Here is a 26,344-nt window from a genome sequence, read left to right on the forward strand (position 1 = left end):
CGTATTGATGAAAATTTTTAAGTATAATAGAAAACTATGTGTATTAGGTTGGTATATTGCACTTTGAGAGGAGAGATAAGGGAAGTATGCTTTTTTAAGACAAGGATGTAGCCATATAAGATTTACTTATTCTACCTAGTTTAATTATATTTTCTACCTTTAAAACTTTCAATTAATTTATACATTAAAAATAACTTAGAATTATCACTTTTCTAAATATATAGTTTGCTTTTATATTTTAATAAATAATATTATACTATATATTTTATAATAAACTATATTTTTAAGAAAACTATAAAATTATTAATATTATTTTTCTTGGTAGTGTTAATTCTAATATTGTCGCATTAAAGCATATTTAAATGAATGTTATAATATTTCATTTGATGTTTTGTGCATGCAATTTTATTCTCATTACAAATTTAATAATATATATAATGAATTTATACCCATATAATGTATCAAATTAACATAATGTATTTTTCGTATTTAATACTTTATCTATTGTTATTACTATTATTAATGTTACTGCTAGATCACTGTATAGTACAACGGAATAATTAATGCCCTTAATATAAATACTTTAAATCAATGTATGATATGTCCGTGATTCATTGTTTAAAGTATAACATTTTGTAACATATATACTACCTCGTAAAACGATATATTTATAATACATATTTATTAATTTATATATGATAACCTAATAAAAATAATATTAGTTCAAATTAAATTAATTATTATTTGCCTTTTCGATAAAATTAATATTAGTATTTAATTATATGAAGTTTCACAATAAAACAATATTTCAATATTAGTTATTACTAGAGCATTTTATTAAATTATATGCATAGATATATAATAATAACGCTATTCTATATATCATATTATTTATAATTATTATAACAAAATATTATATTAAATTTTATTAATATAATTATATTTTTTTAATTAACTAATAATATAATATATTTATAATTTATATATACCTCATAGCTTTAAAATTTAAAAATGAATACTGATTAATCTAATGTTATACCTTTATAGTAAATAAATTAATGTATATAAAACAATTTATATCAATATAAATTAGAACATTAACATAAATGCAAAGTATTGAAATGAAAAAAGTGAGTATTATATATATTTATAATTTATAAATTTATTATATACATATATATATAGTGTATTTTTTATGTATTAATAAAAAAGTTAGAAGCATAGCAATATTTTATAGACAATGTTATATTTTCGAATATCGATCGATATCCCATGCATCTATATTTTATGACTACCTATTATATATTGGTAATATGTTTAATTAATGTTAAAAACACATATGTTAATCCGAATATATATTGTAATGTAGGTAATTGTTCCAAATGATCATCATATAATGCTATTATTACAGTTCAGTTGGCGTAATATAATTTAAATTAAAACAAATATGATACAAATAATAAGTTTATTAAATAAAATGTTTCATCAAATAAATAAATAAATATATTGCGTATTATGATATGCATAATTCAATATAACTCTCTGTTAACAAGTCTTATATAATAAATAATTATGATATATAATAATATGAATTAATATATGCGATATAAACATTTGTTTTAATCATATTAAATTGATATGAACACTAAATTATATATATTATAATTTATGAAAAAATGTTATGTGACCCTTTTTTGGTTGCATATTTGAACTTTTAACTTCATTTTCGATTAAACATATAGGGATGGTACATATAATTAATTAGTGTTCAAATTATAAAAAATTAAATAAAGATATAATACTTAATCCTAACCCGAATATGGGTCCCACAAACACAACCCTAACCCACAACATAAAAACAATATAAAAACAATATAAAAACAATATAAAAACAATATAAAAACAATATAAAAACAATATAAAAACAATATAAAAACTATGATCAAAAATTACTTCGAAATAGACAGTTTCTTAAAATAAATCAATCATCATATTCAGAATAATTTATTAATGATCAGTTTTCTTCTTTATTTTTTTAGCTTTTCTCTTAAATGTTTTTGAGATCGTTTCCGAAATCCAAATAATGAATACTAATATAAAATATTAAGAAACGTACGATTTTTTTGTTAAAATTTGCATATATAATGAAAATAATTTTTAAATTCCTTGTTGTTTACCTTATAAGCAATTCCCACGAAAATTGGTATTGCAGCAATTATCGATAAAACTGGAATTAATTTGTTTGTTATCGGCAAACTTGGTGATGTAGCTTCATAATTTTGTAAAGAAGTTCGTTCAGAACTTTGTACACTATTTTCTTTTACTTTTATTGGTGAAAGGGATTGAATATCGCTACAATCATTTTTATTACTTTTACAATAAATTTTAAAATTATTATAATCATCTGATAATGTAGACAATACTTGATAATAGGGACTATCTTTAGTAATATTAAGATTTTTGTTAAGTTCATCATATTTTTTAACAAATTCATTAGCATTGTCTAAATATCTCTTATCTGTTTTTGTGTTTGCACTAAGTCCAGTATACATTTTACATAATAGTTTAAATGCATCATACAAATTAGACACATCTTCAAATTTAATATCCATCAAACATTTGTTTGCTTCTATGAACTCCTTAAAATTCATATATCCCGTACTGTCTTTTAATGAATTACTACAATCTTGTTCTTTTTTTATACAAGTATTATAATGCGTATTATCCTTTATATGCACTCCATAAAAATCATTTAGGTTGTTGATGTTATTGACTTTCTTTAGACTTAACATATAACTTAACCATATCATAATGTATATAATAAACGATTTATGTTTTTTATCATTAGAACCCTTAAAAGCAGTAATCCTATTAATAATATTTTGCTCGAACAACCATAGAAATCCAGCATTTATTTTATCGGCATTAGTTTCACATTTATTTTCTGAATCTGAAATAGGACAATAATTCTTAGCACTCCCTAATGTATGAATATCACTACTTTTAGAGATGTTTAAGTCATCGGGTAAATAGTTTCTCAGTTTATCAAACCTCAAACACTAAGAAAACATTTAAAAAAGTATAATAAAAATATATTTTAATTAAACTCTTATAAAATAAAGTTTAATGATATATATAATACAATATCAAAAAAGGGAATTATTAAAAAATGCATATACTATTTGGTTATCCATTATAATGGAATTTTATTTTTGATTTGCAAATTGAGTAAAATCATGATGTTTTATATATACTGCCCCCAATATGTGACGCAAATACTTTAATCCTATATATAACAATCGTCTATAGTTAAATATATTATATGTTTTTCAATAATTAAATTAATATTGAATAACAAAATCATATTATTACTAAAGAAACGTTACATTTATGTTTATAATAGTTAGCTAAATTACCTTAAATAGAAGGTGCTTAGTACACTTTTGCCATATGTATATATGATGCATTTTATACAAAAAATTCTATTCTTAGTAACACTGGTATAACATTATTATAAAAATTAATATACTTTATAAAGAATTTAAAGTATGTTTGAACATCAAAAAGGAATATATTTATATCTTATGTTTTAATGATTGCCATTCTAAAATTTAAATACTTTATAAATTTAAAAAATATAAAATTATATTATTACTATAATCCTTAAAAGTATATAAATAGTCATTTAATAAGATAAATTAAATTTTTATATACTTGTTTCTTATAATATATAATATAGTTTTTTCTAAAATTATAGTATTTTCAAATTAAGTTATGTTGTTTACATCTCTATGCAAATTATATAAATTTATATTGTTTTTAATGAATGTAGATAAATTTAAAATTCATTTTAATGATTTCTATAACTTTATTTTTATTCCTATATACTTCAATTTAGAAATATTCTTTATTGAGTAATTTTACAATACACTTTGCATATTTTTCCACTGTTAAAACGACAATTAGCGCTGAACCCGTATTTATAAGCTTAAATATGTTTTTATATGTAGATTGTTTTTAAAATAATACATAGTAAATATTAAATATATAACATATAAATAAATATTGATGCAAATTTTAAAGTATAATAGAAAAATATGTTTAATTGGGTTGTTATATTACCCTTTAAGAAGAGAAAGATAAGATATATTTGCTCTTTTAATATTTAAATTTATATAAATATTTGTTAAATGTTCTGAATTGTTCATTTTTACCTTATATATTTTATTATTATAGTTATCAATGTATATACATTCAAATATTTTATTAAAAATTATATACTTTATTAATTCTGTGATAAAACAATGTTGTTTGTTATTAAAGATGGTTCATTAAATAATGATAATATAATATGCGTTCATATGGAATAATAAAATGAAATTTAACATTAAATGATCCTTTAACACTTTCTCCATTGATTCAGTTTTTTATAATATAAAACCACATATTCCGAATTGGATCTTTAACAATAATATAAAATTGATATCTTTATAATGCATTATTATATGTCATTGATTTTTTATTTCAATAACACAACTTTTAATTATAGGAAATATCCACTTTTATATTTTTTTTACTGAATATGCATAAAAAACAATTATATTTTGCAATGTATGATAGAGACGTAGAGGGTCACTGTTTATATTTTTTAAAAATATTATTATGAATTTTTTCAATAATAAATTATTTTATAAAATATATTTTTTTATTCATTCATTATATTATTAATTACTTTATTCTTATAATTTTAGAGAAATATTATAATGGAAGTCAAATGAATTGATTAAACAACACCGTTTTATATAGATTATTAAAATACATATATTTATATTATAATATTGCACATATATATTTTTTGATGATACTTATGAGTTTATTTACCTATAATAATAATAAACGAATTTACTTATTTGTTATTTTTAATATTTATATTGAATTTTAAAGTCAGAATCATAAACATCTGAGCTTTGGTTATTTAAGAAAAAATATAAGACATTAATTAAATTTATAATTCTAAAGAATTGTGATTTCTTTATAAACAAAAAAAATTAAAAAAAAAAAAAAAAAATTAATAAATGGTACAGGATCGCCTTGCATAAGTTGGTACATATTTAACAATGGAGATTTTTCCACAAACGGAATTTATTGATTTTTTAGTCTGTTTTTTTTGATTAGATGAATTTATAATTATTTGCATTTTATTTTTTTCCATTAGTTGAGTTTATAACCTCTTTCATGTTTTTTTTTCTTCAATCCCTTTCTCCATCCAAATGGCAAATACTAAAATAAAAATAGTAAAAATATATAATATTTGATAGTGAAGAAATGTTTTAAAAATTGTATACTTCATAACTTTCTTTTTATTTACCTTGTACATAATTCATAAAATAATGTGTGTAAAATAAATATACCTTTAACGTAACTTATTTCACTATATATATTTTCTCCAAATACCACTTTATACTTTTATTCCATTCAAATCCATTCCTATATCACTTACTTCATTTATCATTTTGTTCAGTTGTCACTGAGGGAGGAAATCATAATAATTATTTTCTTCCAATTCCCTCTCTCCTTAATTTCTCATATTAAATGCTGTAATTATTTAAATCAACCTTTTCTTCTAGGACCAAATCGATGCTTTGGAATCATCTTTTTATATCGATTCCAATATTCGATAAATTCCCCCATAAACCAATAACCCCAAATTAACAATAAAATACAAAAAGACTTAGTTAAACACATTTACCATTAAGTTATATTAACAAAAAATCAAATTCTTATTTGCCAAAATATATTATTTTATTCATTCCTTTTCATATTCATCTTTATTCTCATTTTTTCTTACATATTTAGACTTAATATAAATATTAAAAATTACAACTTATCCCTTACATATTTTAATAATTTATTTCCTATATATATTTAAAACAATTCTTTAAACTAATAAATGTTATCAAATTATAAAAAATTAAATGCAATATAACACTTAATCCTAATCCGAATATGGGGTTCAAAAACATAATTCTGGCCCACAACATAAAATCTATTTAAAAATTATACAAAAACAGTATAAAAATATTATAACTATACATATATAACATTATATATTATTGGTTATATTATTTAATTATTCTTATAGACCCAATAATTATGTTCAAAAATTATGATGAAAAATTATTTATTTTCAAATAGACAATTTCTTAACACATATCAATCATTATTACTGTTTCTGAGATGGTCATTACTCTTATAATCTTACATTATCCATTTTCTTCTTTATTTTTTTAGCTTTTCTCTTAAATGTTGTTTTTGGGTTTTTTTCCGAAATTCAAATAACGAATACTAATATAAAATGTTAAGAAGTATACGATTTATTTGTTAAAATTTGCATATATAATGAAAATAATTTTTAAATTCCTTATTATTTACCTTATAAGAAACTCCCAATAAAATCGATGCTACAACAAATATAATTGCAATTGGAATTAGTGTACTTTTTGTCAGTGAACATTCTGTCACTGGACTATTTGTCACTTGAATTTTTGTCACTGAACATTCTGTAACTGGACTATTTGTCACTGAACTTCGTGGACAAGCTTCAGGGAAATTGATATCATTACATTTACCACTATATTTCTCTTTAAATTTGTCATAATCTTTTGATAAACTTAACCATAGTTGAAAATAAGAACTTCCTTTATTAATATCTAAAGTATTTTTAAGTTTTTCATATTTTTCATAAAATTCTCCAGCATTTTTTAAACATGTATTGCATTGGGTTTCTTTTTTATCAAGTTCACCATCCATCCTACATAATAATTTAAATACTTCATAAAAATTAAATATATCTTTAATATCGATATTCATCGATTTTATTTTGTTTTCTATATCATCCTTTTTAATCTTATTATGATTAGATATATTTTCCTCATATTCACTATTTGTTTTTATATGTTCAGTATAAAAATCGTTTAATGTAGTGGTTCCATTTTCTTTTTTTTGATTCAGTTTGTGACCTAACCATAAAATAGCGGATTCAGCAATTTTATCACTCTCTAAATTTTTCATATCAACATATTCCTTATAAAATTTTAGTAATGCTATAAAAGCAGAACTAATTTTTTTGTCATCATTATCACAGTTTTGGTTAGGACAATGCTGATTGGTTACACTTCCTTCTAACGTATAATTTTGAGATTTTTGATCGAAGGCAATACCATGATCGATCAATTTAATTCCATCACACTACGAATATATTTTACGAATTAAACAAAAGAATGTATTAATATAAATGTTACTAAAATGAAAATTAATATAATTTATAGTTAATGCAACATCCAAATAATGTAAGAAAAAGGATATATACCAGATTAGTAGGCATTATAATGAAATTCCGTTATAATTTGGAAATTCTGTGGGATGATGTTATTTATATATATTGCATAAATATATGTTATATTTACTTAAGCCCTTTACATATCAATTATCTTTCGTTAGATATATTCTTAATTTTAACTTCATATAAAATAATAATATAGTAGTATTAGTAAAATCATATTATACTTATTTTATGACATTTAGCTAAATTGCCTTAAATAAAGGGTTTCTTAATACATTTTATACAAAAAATACTATTCTTACTATCATTTGGTATAACTTTATTATAAAAATGGACATAATTTTATAAAGAATTTAAAAAATATATACTTATACATATGCTTTAATATAGAACGTAAACAACGCCCTAAAACTTAAATATTGTATAAATTTAAAAATAAAAAAGTTTTATTATTATTATAATCCTTAAAACCATATAAATAATAATTTTTTAAAATATGTTAAATATTTATATACTTGTTTCTTATAATATATAATATAGTTTTTTTTTAATTATAGTATTTTCAAATTAAGTTATATGCTCCACTTTTTATGCAAATTATATAATTTTAATATTACTTTTAATTAATATAGATAAATTAAAAAATAATTTTAACATTTTAAATAACTTTATTTTTATTCCTACATATTCTAATTTATAAGTATTCCTTATTGGGTAATTTTATAATATATTTTCCCATCTTTTCCATTTTTTAAAACAATAATTAGCACTGAACCCGTATTTATAAGCTTAAATAAGCCTTTGAATGTAGATTGTTTTTAAAATAATACTTAGTAAATATTAAATATTATACATAAATAACTACTGATGCAAATTTTAAAGTATAATAGAAAACTATGTTTACTTAGGTTGGTATATTGCCCTTTAAGAGGAGAGAGATAAGATATATTTTCTCTTTTAATGTATAAATTTAAATAAATATTTGCTAAATGTTCTGCACTGTTCATTATTATCTTATATATTTTATTGTTATTGTTATCAATGGATATACATTCAAATAATTTATTAAAAGTTCTATATTTTATTAATTATATGGTAAAATAATGTTATTTAAGATTAAAAAATGATGATTCATTAAACAATAATAATATAATATGTAATATTGAAATGGGATTTGGCATTAATTGAGTCTTTAACCTTTTCTCCATTGCCCATATTTTTATAATATAAAACTACAAATCCCCAATTGGATCTTTAACAAAATATATAACATTGATACCTTTATAATGTATTATTATTTATCTTTTCGATAATATTAATGTTTAATTATATGAAGGTATCACAATAAAACATTATTTCAATATTAGTTATTAGTATACCATTTTACTAGTCTATATTTATAGGCATATAATGATAACGCAATTTTATATACCAAATTGTTTAAAGTATTATAACAAACTATAACATAAAATTTTATTATATACTTATATTTTATTTTTTAAAAATTTTAAATGTAATATATTTATACTTCAAAACTATAAAGTTTAAAAATTAATGATTAATCTAATATTATACCATTATGGAAAATACATTAAAATATATAGAACTATTCCTATTATTTGAATTTAAAACTTTATAATAAAATTATACTATATATAATCGAAGGTTAAAATAATAGATACATATATTTATAATTTAATTTTTTATTAATATGTATATTTTTATTGTATTATTAAAAATGTTAGATGCATAAAATGCCTTTTATAGATATCGTTGTGTTTTCGAACCTCGATCGACATTTATGAATCTATATTTTATGACTGCCTATTATATATTGGTAATATGTTTAATTAAAAATAAAAGTATTCCCATTATCCTGAAGGTATATTATAATGTAGATGAATAATCAAAATGAATTTTATTATAATTCATACCCAACTTCATATATAATGTTATTATTAAAGTTATGTTGGCATAATATAATTTAATTTAAAACAAATATGATACAAATTATAAGTTTTACTAAATAAAATTATCGTCAAATAAAGAAATATGTTGCATTATGCATAATTCGATGTAACCACATATTAACAAATTTTATATAATAGGAATTATGATATAGCAAATATCTATATTAATATATGCAATATAGACATTTTTTTAAATAATATTAAATCGATATGAGTACTCAATTATATATATTATAACTTATAAATATGTTATATAACCCTTTTCATATTAATGGCAATGCTCCTTTGGGAGTACATATTTTTAACTTCATCTCGAAATTAAACATACGGGATGATACATATATTTAATTAGTGTTCTAATTATAAAAAATTAAATGAGATATAATACTTAGCCCTAATCCGAATATGGGTTCCACAATATAAAAACTATATAAAAATTATACAAAAATTATTTCCAAATAGGCAGTTTCTTAAAATATATCAGTCGTCATATTCAGAATAATTTATTAATGATCAGTTTCTTCTTTATATTTTTTATTCTTTCTTTTAAACATTGCTTTTGAGATCGTTTCCGAAATCCAAGTAACGAATACTAATATAAAAATTTTAAAAAATGTATAATTTATTTATATTCACAAATTAACCAGTGCTGAATATATTGTTTAATTGACTTATTATTTACCTTATATGCAATTCCTAATAAAATTGATACGGCAACAAATATAAATGCAATTGGAATTAGTGTGCTTTTTATTACAAATTTTCGTGAATATGTTGGAAGTAATGGAAAATCATAACATATACTTTGTAAATTATAATAATCATCTGATAATGTAGATAATAATTGATTATAAGGGCTGTCTCTACCATTATAATAATCTTCATTAAGCTCATCATATTTTTTAGCAAATTCATTAGCTTTTTCTAAATAATTATCGCAATTTTTCTTTTCTTCATTAACCCCAGTACAAATGTTACATAATAATATAAATGCATCATAAAATTTAGACATAGCTTTAATACCAATACTCATCAAATTTTTTTTTATATCGATAAGATCCTTATAATTATGATAACCACTAACACCTTCTATTCTCTTATTATACTTATTATCTGTACCACCATTATTTATATATGTTTCATAAAAAGAGTATATAATGTCGTTGTCTCCAGTTTTGATAAGGTTTAACATATACCTTAACCATATCAAAATGTAATCAACAATATTGATGTTTCTTTTTGCAACAGAATTAAATTTTTCATAACCCGCAAAGAACTCATCAAACAAATATAAACATCCAGCATTAACTTTTCCGAAAGAAGCATCACATGATCCATTATCACAATAATTTTTCAATTTTTCATTAATATTTGCATTATTTCCTACAATCACTTCATGAGATAACCATTCCCTTACATTCTCGAACCTTTTACACTAAGAAAACATTTAAAAACAATTAATAAAAACGCGAATTATTAAAATAAAGTTTAATGATATATATAATATCATAAAATGTAAAGGAAATTATTATTATTAAAAAATTATGTACCACTTCAACACTCATTATAATGGGATTTTATTTTTGATTTGTAAATTGAATAAATTCATGCTGTTTTATATACAATGCCCCCAATATGTGACATAAATACTTTAACCCAATATATAACAGCTGTCTGTAGTTAAATATATTATATGTTTTTCAATAATTAAATTAATATAGAATAATAAAATAATGTTATTACTAAAAAAAGGTTTTATTAGTGTTTATGCTAATTAGCTAAGTTACCTTAAATAGAGAATTGCTTAATACAATTTTTATTAAATATAGATATGATGGATATTATGCAAAAAATGTTATTCTTACTAATATTTGGTATATCTTTATTATAAAAATGGATATCTTTCTATAAAGAATTTAAAGTATGTTTGAACATAGAAAAGGAATATATTTATATCTTATGTTTTGATGATTGTCCTTCAAAAAATTAAATGCTGTATAAATATAAAAAATGCAAAATCCTATTATTACTATAATCCTTAAAGTATATAAATAGTCATTTTTTTAAATATATTAAATATTTACATACTTGTTTCTAATACTATATACCACATTTTTATTAAAATTATAGTATTTTCAAATTAAGTTATTTTACTTACATCTATATGCAAATTATATAAATTTATATTGTTTTTAATGAATGTAAATAAATTCATAATTCATTTTAATAAGTTCTATAACTTTATTTTTATTCCTACATATTCCAATTTAGAAGTATTCTTTATTTAGTAATTTTATAATGTTTTCCATATTTTTCCACCGTTAAAGCGGCAATTAGCACTGAACCCGTATTTATAAGCTTAAATAAGTTTTTATATGTAGGTTGTTTTTAAAATAGTACTTAGTAAATGTTAAATATATAACACGTAAATAAGTATTTATACAAAATTTAAAGTATAATATAAACCTATGTGTATTAGGTTATTATATTGTCCTTTTAGATAGGAGAGATAAGGGACGTATGCTTTTTTAAGACAAGAATGTAGCCATATAAGATTTATCTATTCTACACAGTTTAATTATTTCTTATATTTTCTACCATTAAAGTTTTTAATTCATGTATAAATTAAAAATAACTTAGAATTATTAATATTATTTTGCTTAATACTAGTAGTCTAATATTATCACATTAAAGCATACTTAAATAAATGTTATAATATTTCATTTTATATTGTATACATACAATTTAATCTGATCACACCTTTAATAATATATAATGAATTTATATCCATATAGTGTACCAAATGAACATAATATATTAATCTAATATTATTATTGTTGTTACTAATGGTATATCACTGTATAGTACAACGGAACAATTAGTGCACTCAATAAAAATCCTTTAAACCAATGTAGAATATTTCCGTATTTTGTTGTTTTAAATTAACTATTTTGGAACATATTATTTCGCAATAACAATATATTTAAATTATATATTTGTGAATTTGTATGTATATAATAACCTAATAAAAATATTATTTCAAATTAATTATTACATACTTTTTCTGTATATTTTGCATTAATATATAATTGTATATATTTCCAAATTTAACATATTTCAATATTAGTAATTGGTATAATATTTTACTATATTAGAACAATAGCGATATTCTATATATCATATTATTTATAATTATTAGCACAAACTATAACATTATATTTTATTAACATTCTTATATGCAATTATATTAACTATTTTAAATGTAATATATTTCCAATTTATTTATACCTTAAAATTATGGAGTTTAAAAATTAATAGTGATTAATATGTTAGTATACCTTATGATAAATAAATTAACGTATATAATGCAACTTCTATTAATACGAAAGAATAGTAGCTACAATTAAAACTTAAAAAATATTGTATATATAGTTCGATTTTTATTTTATTATTAAAAATGTTAGATGCATAAAACGTCTTTTATAGATATCGTTGTGTTGTTGGACTTCGGTCGATATTTTATCACTACCTATTATATATTAGTGATCTGTTTAATTAATCTTAAAAACACACATATTAATATGAAGGTATATTATATTGTAGACAATTGTTACAAATGAATCATCTTATAATTCATACCCACCCTCACATATAATCCTATTATTACAACATATATTCCCGTAATATAATTTAAATCAAAATAACTTTTACTAAATAAAATTTTTCATCGAACAAACAAATCCATTGTATATTATAATGTGGATAATTCAATATAGCCCCTCATTAACAAGTTTTATATAATAGGCAATTGTCATATATAACCAATATTTGTATATCTAATATATTATTTTAATCATTTTAAATCTATATATTATACTTTATCAAACAAATATTATCACCTATTTCATATTGATCACCTATTTCATATTAACCACCTATTTCATATTAATTACCTATTTCATATTAATTACCTATTTCATATTAACCACATATTTCATATTAATTACCTATTTCATATTAACCACCTATTTCATATTAATTACCTATTTCATATTAACCACACTACCCCTTTTTTCGTTGTATATTTACACATCATCTCCAGATTTAGCATACGCAATCATAAATATATTTAATTATAAAAAAATTAATTATAAAAAATGTAATTATAAAAAATTTAATTATAAAAAATGTAATTACAATATCCCAGAACCACAAACAATCAATCATCAAACATCAATCACAAACATAACCTTGACCCATAATACATGAACACCTCGACATTAAGAATATTATAATTAAAAAACAAATTAATTACATTATATATTTCTTGACTTTACAACTTTATGTTTCATTATTTTATTGCACATTTTATTTCATGTTTTATTTCATGTTTTATTTCATGTTTTATTTCATATTTTATTTCATATTTTACTTCATATTTTACTTCATATTTTACTTCATATTTTATTTGTATCTTTTTTAACTTTATAATACTATGTTTTGTTATTAAAAGGAAAATTATAATTTCTATTAATTTACAAAAAAACATAACCATCAATATTAATACTAATAAATAATTTTTATAAAATTAACAATTTTGCTATAAAAATATTATTTAGTAAAATTTGTAATAAAAGTGATACAAAATCACAAATGTGTAATTATCATAATATAAATTTTATCATACTATTATTATGAAGTAAAAAATATTGTTATTATAGTAGTATTAGTAATATGTAGAATTAACTGTATTTCTCATATTAAATTAATTATTTAATATAATATTTATATTACTATGTTCTTTTATTTATTAATACAAGTATGTGTATTTCGATATGTAATGAACTGTTTTATAAATTTCAAATTTAGTTTGATCAATTATAAAAATATAAAATTTATGTATTCATAATGCTATATATTAAAAATATAATTTATATAATTAAAGTTATTTATTTTTAGATATTATGATATTGTGGATCATTACATTTTTGATATCCATTATTTATGAAAGCTTCTGTTATTGATGTCGTTTTGTGGTTGAATTATTTATATTAAAAATATATTAAACTTATCAATCTGATAAAAGTATCTAAATTTGTTATTTAAATAATAATTTGTATTTTTTAAAATAAATATTCGTTTTTTATCCTTTATTGGAGAAAATTCTTTGCTTCAATTTTAATTACACATCTCTAGATTTTCGAATTATTAATTTTTAATTAAAAAAAATACTAATATATATTTTAATATTTTGTTTTACAGTTTCAAAATGAATAAATTTTATATTCAAATTGTTTTTTTTCTTTTAATCATCCCCCTATATGTGAATAATAAAACCCTTGCAACTGAGCTTGTTCCAAAAAAAGATAAAAAACACAAATCAAAAAAAATTTATTCTACGTAAGAAAATACTGCAATATATATATTACATATTTCATTATGAAAATATCAAATGTATGTCTTTTCAACAATATTATAATATAAATACAATACCTTTATTTTTGTACGCATTAAAAATATGTTCATTTTTAGCTATGATAATACACAATTAATATATGAAAGAAACAAGCACCTATTATATACCGATACCAAAGAAACTATAAATGCGTGCAGATTTATGAATGACGCTTTAAAACAATTAGAATATCATGCTACAAGTAAAGAAGGTTATAAATTATATGGTACCAATTCTATTTACTATATGTATTCTTATAAAAAAAAACATCGAGGCAATACACGTGTTGATAAAATTAAATATATAATTAAAAATCCGAATAAGGTATCAATTAACGAACAACATCAAAAGTTATAAACTAAATTGAAATTAAAAAATTATTATAATTTATATACATACATTTCTCTTTACTTCCATTAGTATACTGGATTAATAAACAAGTTTTGGGATCCCGATAGTAGCAATTTTTTTTATTTAGGCTCGACTAAAAGTATACAAAACATAAATAATTACCCAAATTAACATATTATTGTTACTATTTATTCTTTCTCATATCTTCAAACTCATCATATTTTAATTATATCTATGCAATTTTATAATATGTTTTTAGGAAAAATTGTCCGTGTATACGGTCCAAATTTAGTAATGATACAGCACCGTTGCAAAGTATGGCCGTGGTCTCGTCAGAAATATTTTTATGCTTTAGCTGCAAAATTTAAAGTAAGCAAAAGGTTCTTTCTATTTCGTTATAAATCCTAATTCTCATATTATTCACAATAATTTATGCAATATATTTTTATTAATTTTGTAGATATCAGAAAACAAAACTATAATTGTCATGGCTTCAGGAAATATAAATGATCACAACCGTAAAAATAAAAAACATTTTGAAAACACAATAGTAGAAAGTGCAAATTTATTCCAAGCTGAAGTTGATTCTGAAGATGATATTAGAAGTGGAAAATTAAAAAAAATGTTTGTTCACTTAAATGGATACATTGTTGAAAAAAAAAACGGCCATATTTATATCACCTATATCGAATCTATAAAAGGTATACATATTTTAATAATATAATAATTTATTTCAACAATTGTTAAAAAAATATGGTTTTAAATAACTGTACATATTTATAATGTATACTATAACTTGCAACAAATTTAAACATTTTATATATTCACCCATTTATGTTTTTTTTCCTAGGTTGGTGAACATGGTTCCATTTAACAAAAATCTATTATTGGAAAACCTTTAGATTACTTTTTCCCTCATAAATAAACATATATTTTTCATCACCATGATATTAGAATATTTATGTTAATAAAATGATTTATTTCCATGCATAATGACCGCTTTAAATTACCATCATAAAATGATCTTTTTCTTTGTATATAATTTGTTTATCCCTTTTAATATTATAATGCATCTATATGTATTAATTTTTTGAATAATACAAATAAAACTGTTACAACTTATGAAGATCTTTTATTTGTCATATTCCTTTAATACTTATCACCCTGTTTTGTTTACTAACATACACATCATCTATGTGCTAAAATTTTTGGGGATATCCCATATATTTAAACGATTCTTTATTCCAAATACTATCATGGCATTTATTTTTATTTGTAAGTGATATTTGATCTTAATACCATTATTGTGATGGAATTAATAAGATGGTCAGAATGATTCAATATAAATGTTACGTTGATGTAATCATTTTTTATACACATATATGTGAACATTATAATAAACTAACTAAAATACTGTTTGTTTTAAAAAAAATTCATATGCATTCATAGAAAAAATAAAAAATAAAATATAACATAAATGGAGAATGAAAATATTCATAAAATGAACATATAACATATTATCAAAATTAAAATCATAATATTGGGGTTTCACTATTACTTTTGTACATTATTTTTTATAAATTCCTTGAATATCCTTTTGCTTCTATCTTAAATCTACTTACATAACCTGTTTTTACAACATTTAAAACATTTTACTTATCAAATCCAACAATTAATAAAACTTACATTAAAACCGTTTTTTTCTTTTAACCTTCCTTCTATATCCCACCAATAACACACTTCCAACTGACCCTCCTCCAAATCTTGCTAATCTCAGAACCCCTGACCAAAAAATGATATGTTTGAAAATATCGAAAAATATTTACATATAGTATACATAATCATTAAATATTCCAACTTTCATTTTATAAATTCATTTCTTTCCTTTTATGCATTAAAAATAATCTCATTTTCACCAATAATGTTTCGAATCCAAGATTTGAGGAATACAGAAACTTGGTATGTTATGACATTTATGAAGGTTTATTAGCAATGAATCATGCAAAAGATGATTCAGAACTTTAATAACACTTTATGAGATAGGTATAGACGATTATTTGACCCATTCTACAGAAAATGGAGATAAAATTATATATTCTAAGAAAATTGGAAATATGGATATTGGAAAATTTCATCACACCTTCATTTAACCTATCAAATACCAAACAATATTTAATATATAAAAATAACTTCAAATTAAATAATCATTATTATATATATCCATTTTTTTCGTTTTAAAAGTCATTATTTAGTATGTAATTTCTCATTCCTCTTCTATTCAAATATATTCAATGTATTTAATTTTGTGACGAAATCAATGCTACAATTCGATCACTTTTTTTATTGTTAAAAATTTATCTTTCCTACTTTTATTACTATCATAAAACTTAAAACTTGATAGTAATTAATTGTATATCAATATACTTATCATTTTTATCTTTATTATTTATATTTTTTCCCTTAAATTTTCTCTTTCAAACCGTTTACACAATCCAAATAATCAATATAATATGAATATAACTTAAATGTGTATCCATATTTTTATTTCAGGAAGGTGTCATATATTAAATTCAAATAACTCTCCCATAAAATAAATCAAATATCTGTATATTTTGGTATGTATACATCAATTGAGCCTTAAACTCCAATTAACACTTATATAAAAGAAATTATGATACATTTAATAAGAACTCTCAAATGGATTCCCACAAATTAGCAATAAAATACAAAAATTATATAGTATAGCTCAACACATTTGCCATCAAGTTATACTAACACGAAATCCAAATCATATAATTTGTCAAAATATATTACTTTATTCGTTCCTTTTCACCCTCATTTTTTCTTACATATTTAGACTTAATATAAATATTAAAAACTCCAACTTATCCTTTACATATTTTTAATAATTTATTTCCTATATATATTTAAAACAAATCTTTAAACTAATAAATGTTATCAAATTATAAAAAATTATGCAAAATTATTCAAAATTAAATGCAATATAACACTTAACCCGAATATGGGTTCCACAACATAAAAATTACATAAAAATTATACAAAAACAGTGTAAAAACATTATAACTATACATATATAACATTATATATTATGATTATCTTTAAAAATTATAATCAAAAATTATCTTCAAAAATTATGGTCAAAAATAAAAACTTTCTTATATCAATCATTATTACTATTCCTGGAATAACCACTCCCTTCGAATCATATATAATGATTCATTTTCTTTACTTGTTCTCTTAAATATCGCCTTTGAATTCGTTTATCAAATACAAATAATATATGCTCTCCATAGATAGATATGTAATCACTTTATATAATATATTTATGAATGTGTAACATCAAATATTAAATATATTATTTTTATTCATTTGATGTTTTTTTTTTGGGGGATTCTTTTTTTTTGAGGGATCTTTTATATACTTTAAAACGTAATTTAAGGTATTGATAAAATCTAAAAAATATTTCAAATGAAAGGGCTACACTCATAATAATAAGTCCAATTTCAATCCATTCGTTTACCGATAACGCAAAAACAAGCATATTCAAAAACACCACCTTCGTAATTAATCCGTTGACCATTTTGTTTAACTCTAGTTTATCATTTAATTCGTCTTCGATACTTGAATTGATCTCATAATGCTCACTCACTACGATATTTCCTTCATTTTCCAATTCTTCTGATACAGAATTATTTTCTATCGGTACTATTGCTAATTTATTATTATTTGTATTATCAATCTCTTTTTCTGTTTCTTCTATTTCTTCTATTTCTTCTATTTCTTTTATTTCTTTTATTTCTTTGTGATGTCCATGAATTAACTTTTTCCTTTTTTTATCTACATTTTTTGAATAAAGTGATTTCTTACTTTTTTTATTCTTCTTTACATGTGAATCTACAGTATTTCGAATAGATATATTTTTTTCGTCATCATTATCGTGGTCATTAACTTGATTTTCAACACTCGAAGTTGATTCATAAAATTCATGTAAATTAAATTGGTTATCTCCATCTGATAATATCCTATTATTCCTAATATTTATTATATTCCTTTCAAGGCATAATTCCTGCAAAGAAATGAAATATTTATTAACATATTTCCAATTAATTTTAATTGTTTAACTTAAATGTTTTACCAATACATCAAACAATAATATAAGGTTAATGTAAAACAAATAGATACAAAAACTACAATCAAATATTATTAATAATAAATGAAAATAATCTGTAACTTACATTTTTCCCATATTCAAAAGAACAAATAAAAATTGAAAAAAGAGCATATTTTAAAATACTGACTCTCATTTTTAACTTTATTTGTTAAATAAATGAACTAATATATGTACTTAGAAATAATCTTTATAACTTGATATTTATTCCCATAATAGTAATATTTATAAATAAATTGTATGTCTATAAAAAACATAATTTATTTCATTTATTAACTTTTTCCACTTTCTATAAAATTTATAAATGTATTGTTGTAATAAATTCCGTTATATTCATTAAAACCATTTATGGTTATAAATATTATTTCTTTTTTCAAATAAATATTAACCTTTCTATAAAAAATACACAATTTTTAATATAATTTATAATACATTAATATATTTAGTGTTACGATTCTAATATTTTATGAACTTGTATATGACAAAATAATAAATATAAATTCAAATAATAAAATATTAGATACATATATTTTTTTTATATGAATAAATACATATAATGAAAACATTAACCATCGTTGCTATTTACATTTAAACGGTTTCGTATTGTTATACTTCTCCAATTTTTAATTTTATTTAATAATATTCTCGATTTTATTTACCACTTTTTTGTAAAAATATTTTTTTTCATAGATTGGTATATAATCAGTCTGTTTATAAATATATTTCATAATATACAACATCAAATATATTATTTCTATTCAAATCATATAAAATATGATACTCCCCAAATAAATCAGACATTATAACATTAAATACAACCAATAAAAAAATGGCATAAATTGTATAAAAACATTATATTCCACGGAATTACCGATTTATCATCATCCCCAAACCTTAAATCATAATTTAATTACTCTATTAACTTTTTATTTTTCTCATTTCACAAACATATTATCACACCTATAACATTTAAACACTATATCACCTTTATTTTTACATATCTCAATCATAGTAAAAAATACAACAAATAATATAAATACAAAATTCCATCATATACCAAATATATTGATTAATTCTCTCCTTTTTTAATCAAAATATACAGAAATTTTAATTTTAATTATAATTTTCTTTATATATATTACACCACTATATTTATAATAATGAACAAAATGTATCTGACTTATTTAAAATTTATATACCTTTTAAATTGGGACCCATAAATCTGCAACATTAAATCGGGACCCTGGACATTTTTTAATTGCCAAAAATATTAAATATTCCTATCTTAATATTATTTATTGGATTTTATTTTTTATCTTATTGTTATAATCAACTTTATAATTACATTAATTCGTTTTATACATTTATTATATTGTAATCATTTTACTTAATTATGCAAAAATCAAATTAACAAAACCATTATATTGTTGCCTTTTTGTTGGCAATAAATGTATTAACCCCAAGATCTAATAATTATGTTGAAGCAGACCCAGAAATTATAAACAAAACAAAAAAAATGCTAAGTCGTTTATTAAAAAAGTTAAAAATAACAAAACTGCAGTTATATCTACTTTATTGAAACATTAGCACTAACATTTGGTGCTACGTTTGGTGTAATCCGTTATCAAAAGAATGGAATTACTAAAAAACAATCATCCAACAGTGAAACAAAACCCTTAACTGTTCCACTGAAAACACAATATCAGATAATAAAAGTACATCATCAACAATAAAAAGTGATATCAAACCATCACCATATAATTATACAATAACATAGTACCCACCAATATCGTATTGTAGTTACTGATTCATATTATGAAAATAAACAAAAAATTCAAGTATATCACACACTCTGTAAAAATTAATTGATATAATTGATATAGTTAAACAAATGTCAATAATTCGAGACATTTAAGTATCTTTATATTATAAATCTCCCTTTTTTGTAACATTTTATTTTAATTTGTATATCCCATATATATAGTAATCATATATTGGATTTATTAAAATGTGTCAATATTTTATATTGCAATTCAAAACTTATATATATCCCCATCCTTCCTTTATAATGATTTAATTCCGATACACCATTGAAAAACCTTTTTGTTTTCCGATATTCCCCCATTTGTTACCATAAAAAACATATTCCTCATATAATACTTATATGTCCTGTTACTTGTGTCATTTATAGTAAAAATAAACCGCGATTTATTCATTATTCCCAGTAGCATCACGATTTATTCTTTATTCCCAGTAGCATCACGACTTATTGTTTATTCCAAATAGTATCATGACATATTTTTATTTGTAAGTGATGTTTGATCTTAATACCATTATTGTAATGGAATTAATGAAGTGATCAGAATGATTCAATACAAATGTTACATTATATGTAATCATTTTTTATATTGTTATTTAAAACATATAATACCAATGTATTTTATGCATATATATACACATTATAATAAACCAACTAAAACATTTTTGCTTTAAAAAAAAATTATATACATTCATAGAAAAAATAAAATATAACATAAATGTAGAATGAAAATAAGCAATTTCTTTAAATAAAAATATTCATAAAATGAACATATTATGATATATATAATTCAATATAACCATGAGCCCTGATCCCTAAACCTTTATTCCAATCTGAAATTGACTCTGAAGATGATATTAAAAGTGGAAAATTAAAAAAAATCTTTGTTAACTTAAGTGGATACATTGTTGAAAAAATAAACAAATATGTTTATATCGACTATGTAACCGGTATACATATTTTAATAACTTAAAATTTTATTCCACATTTTGTTTTGTTATTTCTTTATCCTATTTTACATTTATATAAATGTAAATATTTCCAATATATTCTATTCATCCACACAAAACTATAATATTTTCTTTTATATATTTATACATTATTGTTTTTTGTTCACAGATTACTATTAATACCCCTATTATTGGAAATTTATTAACTGAAATAATTCACTCACCACAAATACAAAATATTATGAGATTATGCATCATATTTTCCATGGAATAAATGTACATTTATCATAATGTTTTTTATCATCTTAATGTTGTAATACATTATTAATAAAATAAATATCCTTTCATATATCCTGTCTATTTAAATTATTGCCATAACCACATTTTTTAATATACTTTGTTTCTGTACTATTTCTCTTATTTTCATTATTTTTATACAACACCCCATCGTTATTATCAACCTTATAAATTATTAACTATATCAATCAAAATCCTCTAACTCATCTATTAATGATTTATTTTATCTTTCTTAAATTTTATCTTTGGAACTCTTTCGAATTCCAAATGATGAATACTAATATATTTTTAGAGTTATAAACAAGGAAGTTATAATTGAAATCAAATAAATCAGTCATACAACACTGTTTTATATAGATTAATAAAATACATATATTTATATTATAATATTACAAAAAATACATTTTTTAATTGTCTATATAAGCCAAATTACTTATATTAATATGCAGTTTAATTATTATTTTTAATACTTATATTGAATTTTAAAGTCAGATTCAAAGAATCTGAACCCAAAAAAAAACTATTAATTATATTTATTATTCTAAAGAATCGCCTTTTCTTTTATAAAGATAAAAAATAAACAACAAAAATAAAATTATAAATGGTACAGGATCGGCCTTCATAAGTTTATATATATTTAATAATGGATATTTTCCCCAATAAGTGGAATTTATAAAATCCTTAGTCTGTTTTTTTTTAGATGAATTTATAATTATTTCCACTTTTTTCTTTCGATCATTTGAGTTTATAAACTGTTTATCCTGTTTTTTGGGAGTAGATGAATTTATAAATTGTTTATCCTGTTTTTTTGGAGTAGATGAATTGGTAAGCTTTTTATCCTGTTTGTTTTGACTAGATAAATTTATAGTTATTTTCATTTGTTTTTTTCGATCAGTTGGGTTTATAACTTCTTCTGTTGTTTCATTTGTATCAAACATATTTATAGCCTTTTTCATGTTTTTTTTTTTCTTCGATTTCTTTCTCCATCCAAATGGCAAATACTAACATAAAATTATGAAAAACATATAATATTTTATAGTGAGGAAATATTTTAAAAAATGTATACTTCGCAATTTTATTTTTATTTACCTTGTACATAATAGCTAAAGCAATGGGTATTAAAATAATTAGAATTGAAATTCCCATTTTCTTGTATAGGTTGAGGGGATTATCACCTATTTCTGTTGTTCCACTTTCTGCTACTTTGATTCCAGAATCTTGAGGTGATGGTAGGTCATTAGATGGTGATTCATTTCTTGTGGCTTGTGGATCAAGTATACAATTATCTAATGTATAAGTTTCTATTGGATTTTTAAAATATTCATTCACATAATTAATAGTTTTATCACCAAGATTTATAATTTTTTCGTAAAAATCTGTTATTGGTGGCAACAACTTTTCATATAAGTTATTGCTAATATTAGTAAACGTAATACTAAAATTTGAACTACACGTTTCAAATGCCCTTTTAATAACATCTATATATATAGAGGTATCTTTCCCTTTCTCTAAATTTTGTTCCCCCTTCACTTCATTGAACTCCACTTTTATAACTTTCGATGAACTTTTTGCTTCTTTACCTAATTCCTCACAAGTTTTTATTTTTTCTATCTCTATAATTTCTGGAAAACAACTTTTGGTATCATTATCTTTTTTAAATTTCTCATAAGCATTTTTTAAAGTCACCAATACATCACAATAATATTCATCTTCAAAAACTTTAGGTTTTTTTAAAAGAAGTTGTATGTATTGTATTATCCAATTGTTAACAAAATTTGAAAAATCAGAGTAATTTGAAGAACCGTTGTTATATTTAGTAATTGCATTACATAGGTTATTAAGTAACCCATAAAGTGTACGCATTCTATCAATATTAAGATTCATTATTTTGCGGTTTTTATCGATTTTATCACGATATATTATATAAATTTTATTATTTTTTATAAACGTGACATAAAAATCTGCCACGCTTCCGTATCTCCCTGTTTTAATTAGTTTCATTTTATTACTTAACCATAGCATAACATACGTGATATATTCGTTATTTTTATTTTCAGATTCTATATTTTTATTCGCAACGAATAATTTATTAAGTAATAACATAGTAACAGCACTAACTACTTGACCGATAGTATAACATTCTCCTTTCCATGCTTTATTGTTAGTTTGACAATAAGTTCGTATAGCAGTAGATACCTTACTTCTATCGAAAGAATAATTATCAGGCAAATGATTCTCAACATCTTTAAATGCTTCACACTAAAAAAATATTATAAAAATCAATAAAATATGTATTAATGAAATATTATGAAATTTAAGTTAATTTATAAACAATGCAAAAACAATAAAATAAAATTCATTTTATTAAAAAATGTATATACCACATGGGAACTCATTATGCTGGATTTTATTTTTAATCTGTAAAAAAATTGTCATAATATTATTGTGTACATAAGGAATGTATTATAATAAAATATGTTATCCGGTTAATGGTCTTCTATATAATTAATATATATATTTAAAGAGGTTCTATTAGTTTTAATACTAAATTAACATGCTATAATAATAGTATTAAAAAGGTATTTAATTTTTATTTGTGACAATCACTAAATTTCCTTAAGAGGTTATTTGTTTAACATTTTTATATCTATATATAATACATTTTACACGTAATATAATTTTTTTAAATAATATCTTGAATAACTATAATGCACAAATTCATGGAATGTCATAAAAAAAATAGATTATATTTGTTTCATATAATAATATATTTATATTATAGGTTTACACATGAAAATAAATATATATTCGCTACTTTTTTAATAAAGAAGTTTCAAAATTTATTTTAATTTATTTTATTATTTGAATGTCAAATATTTATATATGTTATTATTCTATATTGGATGTTGCATTTTTTAATATCATATCTAATAATATAAAACAAATTACTTATTTAGATTACAATATTTATAGAATAGGTTAACACTACTACTTTTCTAAATATATTATATGTAGTTCGTATTTATAATATATAATAACTTTATTTATACTAAAATGTGCTTTATTAAATAATTTTAGATGTATCTTTTTAAAACTTGGATAATATAAAAACTAATTTTAATTTACAAAAGAATCTATATGAAATTCTTTTCATGTAGTTTACTTAAATTTTATAGGTTTATAATTTTAACATTTGCTTTTTATTTAGTGGCGATAATAAATTTTTAGAAACATTATGTGAATTTCCCATGATAGTGCACATTTCTACTTATAATATAAACATATTATATACTACATATTTTATAATAAACCATTTAGTTCAATATAGAAAAACTATATTTTTAAGAAAACTATAGAATCATTAATAAAATTCATATTATTTTTTTGATGTTGTTAATTCTAATATTATCCCATTAAAAAAATACTTAGTTAAAGGTTATAATATTCATTTGATGTTTTGTGCATACAATTTTAATCTTATCTCCCGTATAATAATATATATGACTACTGTATATCCATGTGATAGAATTAAATAAACATAATACATTAATCTAATATTAGTATTGTTGTTACTAATGATATATCACTGTTTACTACAATGAAATAATTAATGCACTCAAGAGGAATAATTTAAACCAATTAATAATTTTCATTGTTTCAGTGTTTTAAAATATAACATTTTAAAAAATATGTATTATCTCGTAAAAACATTATATTTAAAATATATATTTATAAGTTTCTGTATATATAATAATCTAATATAAATATTATTAGTTCAAAAAAAATAATTACTATCTATTTTTTCGATATATTTTATATTAATATTTAATTATATGAATTTTTCACAATATAACAATATTTCAATATTAGTTATTGTAAAATATTTTATTATTTTATATGTATGTCATATAATAACAACGGTATTCTATCTATCATATTATTTATAATTATTAGAACAAAATATGATATTA

The 26,344-nt window shown here is 20.8% G+C and overlaps 6 protein-coding genes across 6 annotated transcripts; 1 reads left to right on the top strand and 5 right to left on the bottom strand.

The window, feature by feature from the left end:
• Nucleotides 1-2,027: 2,027 nt before the first annotated feature.
• On the bottom strand, nucleotides 2,028-3,194 carry PY17X_1300251 (PIR protein; the record flags this gene model as incomplete). The annotated part of the gene is made up of 3 exons (XM_034637658.1): nucleotides 2,028-2,090; nucleotides 2,178-3,059; nucleotides 3,180-3,194. The coding sequence occupies 3 exons, from the start codon at nucleotides 3,192-3,194 to the stop codon at nucleotides 2,028-2,030; spliced, it is 960 nt and encodes a 319-aa protein (XP_034493597.1).
• A 3,085-nt stretch (nucleotides 3,195-6,279) lies between these two features.
• On the bottom strand, nucleotides 6,280-7,384 carry PY17X_1300259 (PIR protein; the record flags this gene model as incomplete). Its single annotated transcript, XM_034637659.1, has 3 exons — nucleotides 6,280-6,345; nucleotides 6,433-7,248; nucleotides 7,370-7,384. The coding sequence occupies 3 exons, from the start codon at nucleotides 7,382-7,384 to the stop codon at nucleotides 6,280-6,282; spliced, it is 897 nt and encodes a 298-aa protein (XP_034493598.1).
• Nucleotides 7,385-9,805: 2,421 nt separating this feature from the next.
• On the bottom strand, nucleotides 9,806-10,877 carry PY17X_1300265 (PIR protein; the record flags this gene model as incomplete). The annotated part of the gene is made up of 3 exons (XM_022954970.1): nucleotides 9,806-9,904; nucleotides 9,995-10,747; nucleotides 10,863-10,877. The coding sequence occupies 3 exons, from the start codon at nucleotides 10,875-10,877 to the stop codon at nucleotides 9,806-9,808; spliced, it is 867 nt and encodes a 288-aa protein (XP_022810710.1).
• Nucleotides 10,878-14,581: 3,704 nt separating this feature from the next.
• Nucleotides 14,582-15,992, top strand: PY17X_1300273 (fam-a protein; the record flags this gene model as incomplete). Its single annotated transcript, XM_034637660.1, has 6 exons — nucleotides 14,582-14,712; nucleotides 14,845-15,091; nucleotides 15,188-15,257; nucleotides 15,378-15,487; nucleotides 15,579-15,767; nucleotides 15,969-15,992. The coding sequence occupies 6 exons, from the start codon at nucleotides 14,582-14,584 to the stop codon at nucleotides 15,990-15,992; spliced, it is 771 nt and encodes a 256-aa protein (XP_034493599.1).
• A 2,508-nt stretch (nucleotides 15,993-18,500) lies between these two features.
• Nucleotides 18,501-19,443, bottom strand: PY17X_1300280 (fam-b protein; the record flags this gene model as incomplete). The annotated part of the gene is made up of 2 exons (XM_022955611.1): nucleotides 18,501-19,205; nucleotides 19,375-19,443. The coding sequence occupies 2 exons, from the start codon at nucleotides 19,441-19,443 to the stop codon at nucleotides 18,501-18,503; spliced, it is 774 nt and encodes a 257-aa protein (XP_022810884.1).
• Nucleotides 19,444-22,909: 3,466 nt separating this feature from the next.
• Nucleotides 22,910-24,769, bottom strand: PY17X_1300287 (PIR protein; the record flags this gene model as incomplete). Its single annotated transcript, XM_034637661.1, has 3 exons — nucleotides 22,910-23,374; nucleotides 23,463-24,632; nucleotides 24,755-24,769. 3 exons carry the CDS (start codon nucleotides 24,767-24,769, stop codon nucleotides 22,910-22,912), a joined length of 1,650 nt encoding a protein of 549 aa, XP_034493600.1.
• Nucleotides 24,770-26,344: the final 1,575 nt, after the last annotated feature.

The sequence above is a fragment of the Plasmodium yoelii genome, assembly GCF_900002385.2.
Source record: "Plasmodium yoelii strain 17X genome assembly, chromosome: 13".
Lineage (NCBI taxonomy): Eukaryota > Apicomplexa > Aconoidasida > Haemosporida > Plasmodiidae > Plasmodium > Plasmodium yoelii.